This window comes from Acinonyx jubatus, chromosome B1, assembly GCF_027475565.1.
Source record: "Acinonyx jubatus isolate Ajub_Pintada_27869175 chromosome B1, VMU_Ajub_asm_v1.0, whole genome shotgun sequence".
Classification (NCBI taxonomy): Eukaryota; Metazoa; Chordata; class Mammalia; order Carnivora; family Felidae; genus Acinonyx; species Acinonyx jubatus.
Window position 1 is genome coordinate 169391011 of NC_069382.1, and position 6773 is coordinate 169397783.

A 6773-nucleotide genomic window follows, 5' to 3' on the forward strand; every position below is an offset into this window, starting at 1 on the left:
TGAGTTATGTAAGTGAGTCAAATGGCAAGCAGTGGAGACCAGTGGAGGCTAGAATTATTCTTAACAACATTGCTAGGAGGCAGTTCAGAACAGTCCTCCCCAACTCCCCATCTCTGTGGGGCAGGGGGGTAGGACAAATTGGTTCAGGCCCTTCCAAAGCACCATGCTGAATCTGTCCACCAATTCTAAACGACTATGGAGCAGGAGAATTGGGTATTTCTTCTTTCTACTTATCAGAGAACTATCGCCCCAAAGACAGGTATATATTAAGAAAAAGTGAACCAACCAGACTCAAGTCTAAATTTCCTCATCTACTTTCCATACTAGAGCCAAAGTAACCTCCCAAAATCTAATTCTTGACCATCTTACTTTTACTTAAAACTTGTTCTCGGTCACCTACAAGAACAATAAAATCCAAGATCTTTACAATGGAAACCAGTGTTTCTAACAATCTAGTAGTTCTTGCTACCTTTCCAGCCTTACCTTCCTCTCAACCTCTCTTCCTATTTCACACTTTTTCTGTCATAAGAGCTAAAACACACTACATCAAAGGAAGCAGAATGAGTTATTATTGCAATATTTCCCAAATGAAAAGGACTATGGAAGATACTGCAGATAATACAAGTGTGAGTGGAGTTAAATTTTTTTCCCTTCTCCATTTAGCCTTCAGTTAACTCTCTTAGCTCTGTTCCCTGGTGATCTGATAAACACAGGTATGCCAACTATGTCACTAGGCAACACTGCTTATAGTAAAAATGATGAGTAAATTTGCACCTGAACTCAGAGGAACTACAAATAAACTATAAATACCTCACAGGTAGCCATAGCTTTGACCTCCCTGAGTGTGACAGCTCTTGTAATTGGCGTATCCCTCATGGGGACCCTGGAAACTAAGTCTATGGAGTGGTGTGGCACATCGTTTCCTGTGAGACCCAAGATGTTTAAAACCAAGGCAGTCACCTACGTCCACCTGTTGCGAGCTGTCTCTCCTTCAGCTTTCACTTGGAGCAGGGACTCCCAGATGGCTACGGGAACCGCTTACATGGACTGCTGTGAGGATCACAACCACGGGTGAGGGACACTGGATGCTGTCTTGCTTGAAAGGTGTGGTTCCTGTCTGATGTCCTTCTAAGTAAACACACCTATGGTAGATTTCTGACTGTTTAGCTGAACCTAAAAACACCCATACATTTGCATGGCAGTAAAAGGACGTCTCAGAATGACACTGCAGATGTTTTACAATCGGTACCCCAGCCCCTCCCCTCTGTCTGTTCTTTTAGACTAACATATATCCCTGACAAAACACACACCTTGTACTCACCTTTCTTTGTTGTTATTCCTTTTCTGGGGAGCCCATCTTCCAGGTAACATATCCTACCTCCCCATAGTCCATTCCTTCAGCCATCTGCTGAGGTGAAGCTATGGATATTTGCAACCAGAAAGAAAGGAGATATTGCATAGGTAAAGAATGCAAGGAAACTTTGCTGAAAGGCTAACTGTATACACAGAAAAAGAATGGAAATTTATTAAGAATAAAAAATAGGCGAAATTGGTGGAGAGATATGGCAATAGCATGTTAAAGTGTAAAATGTCCAGATAGAGTGTCTAGACCAGTTGAAGAAAAGAGCAGAGTAAGGCAGTATATCAAATGCGCCCTTCCTTCTGCATTATTAGCCACGGGGAGAAGCCAGGGAGCCCTGGATCAGCATCAAAGGCAGGGGACTTTAAGAGTTAGGCAATTTGGTAATCTGTAACTTGGGAGAGGGAGAAGGGGTGGAGGGAAGGATAACAAAGGAGATGGTTTACCAGTAGTTCAGGGAGGGAATAGTGTTGCTACAAGTCAGCTCCACCTCTATCTTCTTAACCTGATTATCCTAATCAGCCTGTCCCCGTGGAATCTGTAAGCTGATTGTTAATTGTATAGCAGAATTTTCAATGGCATTACAGCTTTCTTTAATCCCAAACTATTCAGATCTGTCTCCTCTATTACAGGTTGCCAAATACCCTAACTTGTTATACTTTAGGGCCAACTCCATTATTTCCAAACTCTGAGAGTGGTTAACTTGAGAACTAACCAACATGTAGCACTTAGAAAAAAATTTAGTTCTTCTAGACTTGCTAAGGGCTCTAGTTAGTCTCCTTTCAGTGTGTGAATTCTTAGGTTAAAACACCCAGTATTCAAAAGCAAAATAAAGAAAACCAGTCAACAGAACGAGGAATGAAGTATACGTGCAGAGACACTAGCAAGGTATCCTGGAGACCTGGAGGGGAAACAGCCCCAGCTCCTAACTTGCTGTTGTTGTTGTCAGTTGCCTCTGAGACTGCTGCACTCCCTGCTCTTGGACTCTGTGACATAAAGCTATATCCTTCTTTTAACAAAACACTGTTTTTGCTCAAGCTATTTTGTCGCCAAAAATTCCCTAAAACCAAAAACAGTGGTTGGGGCAAAGTATACAGAATCAGGTTTTATCATATGGAAAGATTCTACTGATGAATCTATTGATGAGAAGGAGAGAGAGAACTCAATTAGTGCTATTTTATTTGGGGTTGTAAATTTCCCATTCATCTTTTTATTCTCACAGGAGCTAACATAGTGCCTTATACACACCACATTTAACACATTTAAATATTTTTTGAATGAACATATAATTAAAAAACAATGAATCTACTTGGTCAAAATAGTATGTCTAATTATGGAGTTTTTCAAAAGCATTTCATTTCCAATTAATAAAAAATATTCTTTGTAATTCTCATTAGCATAATTCTATGATTAAACACACATGCTTTTACCCACACCAAAAAAAAAAAAATGCTGTTTTCTATGCTCTAAATGCTGAAAAGCATATTTTGGATTTCATTTCTCTGGATTTTATGTTAACTCATAGGACTATAAAGCCTGCATAGCGTAGTCATTAAGACTGTCTGCAGAATATTCCAGTTCTCCTCCTGCTGGGCACATGATAGAATTGCATTTCTCAACCTCCTTGAAGTTGGGTGTAGCCACATGACTTGTTGGGCCAATAAAATGGCAGCAGAAGTTATATGTGTCACTTCCAGGTAGAAGCCTTCAAGAGCCAATGTGCAATTCATCACCTCCTTTTCCCTGCCCTAGCAATTGTGGAAGCATGTGTTGGGATGGAGCCTCTGATAAACTGGGCTCCAAATGACCACCTGTAACAGAGTTCTGCTGACCCTAATTGGATATGCCCTGTGACTAAGAAACAAACCTTTTTCTAAACCAGGAAGATGTGAGGGTCTTTTGTTACAACAGCAAAATTTACCTGATATATTCACCAGACACCTCTCTCAAAAGTGGAATGAAAGCAATGAATAGCTCCAGCCTTCAATCTGTCTTCAGAATAGTAACATTTTGTATAGCATTGCATCATTTATAGAATACTTTCTTATAGAAGTGTACCTCATTATCCAAACTCTCAAAATCCAAACACAGGAACTGAATGAAGTCAGATACATTTTTGGACCAATCCCCCATTCTCTAAACCCTCACTACCTGCTATCTGAAATTCAGGAACCAGATACATTTAGATGAGGTGATACTCCTTGCCTTTCAAACTCTTGCCACCTGAACTCAGGAATGGAAAAAATTTAGCCAGTAAAGGATTCTTGATACATTATATTTGTACCCTTAAAACTGTTTTTCTATTACATTACCTATGAGACCCTCAACATCTATTGAATGAACTGTGTGCTGTCATCATTCTAATTTTACAAACAAGGGAAAAGAGTCAGGGAGGTTCATAAACTTGCTGGGAATAACCTAACACTTTAGTGGCACAATCCCAGACTTTCTGGCTTCAAATCCCTTGCTCTTTTCACTAGGTACCAAGCTTCCTAAGGTCTCTTACAGCTGTAAAATTCCAAGATTTGATACTAAATTAACAGTATCAAAAGTGTGATTTAAAAAAAATGTCAATGGCATATTTACAGCCAAGAATAATTAAAGTCATTCTTTAAGCAATTCTACTTGCCTGAACCTAGTCTAATTCAGTATCCTGAAGCACAGGACAGGAAGAAATCCTAGAGATCATTACTTGCAGAACTATGAGGCACTATGAAAGAATTTAGGGGGAATTAGACTTTTCCTTTGACATACAGTATATTTAAAATGCTGACTTAAAAAAAAATGCTTTTAGATGATCTTCACTTTGGTTCTTACCAAATTGGCTAACCTCAAACTCTTTGCTCTCCCAATTTTTATAAAGCCTCTGTTTAAAGAAATACTCCTGAATAATTGCCTGTCTGTCCATTTCTATAGGTTCAGTGGTTCTCAACAGTCAAATGAATTTGGAAAAGGTAACAAAATATATTCCCCTTTAAAAGGGTTATCTTTAACATTAGCCAAGAAGTTGAGTAAAAAACTGTTGAAATTTGACTAACCCAGCGATTTCAAAGTTATTTGACTTCAGACTCTTATTTCAAAGAAATAAACTACTGATTTCTCATTTCCTGGAACAGAGTTTGGGAAATACTGTTCTAGGTAATTCTAAGTGTTATGAATGGTTCAAGCTAAGCCTTTAGGCAACTTATCTTTAGAGTTTTATTACTGTCCTTCATTGAAGAACACGGTCTAAGATTCATTATTTTGCGTAGGAATATTTTAAAGATGCTGCCAACCTTACCATGCCATCTCCCTTTTTATTAGGGCCCATGAGAGAATGTTTCTTCTGAGGCCTCATCACCAGAAAATATCCTGCTTAGGCAGAACTGATCTGTTTTTATCTTGTAATTAGAAACACACTGAAACTTACTGTCCCCCTCCCCCCGCCTTTTTTTTTTTTTTTTGCTAGCTGCTATGAAGCCCAGAGCCAAAACTGTGACTCACTTTTAGTACAGGGTCTTACAGTATGCACTTGGTATTATCTTTTTCCTTGACTTGGTATTATTTTTCTTGCTCTGCCTCAATTTTCTCATTTAGTTTTGTTTTATCCTTTTGTACCACATGGAGACTAAGGGGCTTCAAATCATTTTTGGAACTCTATATTGTATATATTAAGTCCTGCCTTACTAGTTTCATGTTGATTTTTCCCTACCTGCCCCATTACCTGAAAATATCAGTGTATTCACCTTTGTGTAAAAGTATTCATAGTGACGACAAACCAATAGAACATACACATTCACTATACAGGCAAATCCGCAAATGCTTAAAACCTGAAAAAAGTTACTATTGCTCTTTTAGCGGTCTAATAAACAAATCGACTCATTAAACTGTTTTCTAAACGGAAGGAGAATTACCATTTATTGGGTACCAGTAACTGCTAGGCACTTAATCTACAACCGTTTCATTTCAGTGTATTTGCATATACACTGTCTCTGAAAGGACAAATTAGAAACTGGTAAAATTGGTGGGCTGCGGGGCGGGGGCGGGGAGAGAATTTGTACAGATCCCTCTTGTACCTTGTGAATTTTGTGAATACATCAACTATTCCAAAATGTTTTTTTTTTAAATCAAATGGGACTTTAGGAAAGGCGGCAGTAAGGCTTTACTCTCTGCTACCGCAAACTTTTTTCCTCGTCAGCTTTGGATCCCCGAGTATGTCACTGAAATGCCCAACGGAGTTTCCAGGAGGCACGCCAGCTTTTACTGAAATAAAGTCCCTTTCTGATTCTCCACGCTCCGGGATGAGGCAATTACTTAAAATGAAAACTGAGATTGTGATAGCCTGCGGATAACAGTGAAAAAAAAAAAAAATCCGAAATGGTTTCCAGTTGGTTTTATTAGTGGAAGAGTGCCGGGAAGAAGCCGCGCAGTCCTGCCTCGGCCGGCGGGCCGGCCGCACCACCGCGTGCAGAACTTCGCCCAAGTCGGAGCGCTGCCCACACGCAGCTCTGGGCCCCCCGCTGCGCGGCGGGGAGGCCGGGCCGGGGTTCGAGCCCCGGGCGCGGCTGGGGCAGGGCCCCGCTCGGCCCACCCCTCCGCTCGGAGGTGCCCCGGAGGGCCCCGCGGGACCCCGGCCACCACGGCCCGGAGGGAGGGTCGCGTGGGGGCGAGGAGCGGGCCTCCATGCGCGACCAGCCCGCCGCGGCCCCCTCCCCGACGCCAAGCAGGAAGGAGCACTTACCGCGTCGGGCTCCGGAGGCGGCCGGGGGTCACGGCGGGGCGAGGCAGCCAGGAGTGAGGAAGGGGGCAGGCGGGGGGCGGGGGGCAGCGGGCCGGGGAAAGGGATGCTCGGCCCCACGGGCGTCCCCAACCCCTCCCCGGCAGCCTCACCCCCGGTGCCGGCCGGCCCGGAGCCGGCCACTCCCCCTCCGTCAGGCTGCGCTAGGCCGAGGAGGCACGAACTCGTCGGGCAGCCCTGGAGGGGGCGGGCGAGCGGGCGGGCGAGTGGGCGGGGGTCGAACCGGCTCGCCCGTCAGACCCGGCGCGGCGCGAGCGGCTGCCAGCCCCGCCCCCTGCCGTCAGGCCCCGCCCCCTCCGCGCGGGGCCGCGAGCCCTGGGGACAGCCGCCGCCGCAGCCGCCGCCGCGGGCTTGGCGGTTTCTCTTTCCCTCCACCCCCAGCGCGGCGCGCGCGGACGGCTTGGGCCGAGGAGGGAGGAGGTGGAAGGAGGTGGAGGGAGAGGGAGACCGAGGAGGATGCGAAGGAAGGGCGAGGCGCGGGCTCTGGCGACGGGAGCTCTTGGGGGAGGGGAGCGATGGGGGAAGGGGCGGAGGAGGGACGCCGGGCTGGGCGGGGCTCTGGGGGAGTGGGCGGGGCGCGACGGACCTGACAAAAAATTCCGGTTGTTCCCGCCCCTTGAAGCTGGGATGAGGGGA

At 44.9% G+C, this 6773-nt stretch overlaps 1 protein-coding gene across 5 annotated transcripts in view; it reads right to left on the bottom strand.

Annotated features, from left to right (window-relative positions):
* KLHL5 (kelch like family member 5) overlaps positions 1-6387 on the bottom strand; it is a 92123-nt gene extending 85736 nt beyond the window's left edge. The window contains exons 1-2 of one of the 5 annotated variants that reach the window (XM_027055456.2): positions 6081-6387; positions 1322-1419 (exon numbers count right to left, since the gene is read on the bottom strand). In XM_027055456.2, the coding sequence (XP_026911257.1) occupies positions 1322-1371 (50 nt within the window). In that variant the 5' untranslated portion in view covers positions 1372-1419; positions 6081-6387. Of the gene's footprint in view, positions 1-1321; positions 1420-6080 lie in introns of those variants that run through there. The other 4 variants (XM_027055476.2, XM_053217455.1, XM_015080489.3 and 1 more) reach the window with 4 other exon arrangements.
* Between the last annotated feature and the right edge of the window lie 386 nt (positions 6388-6773).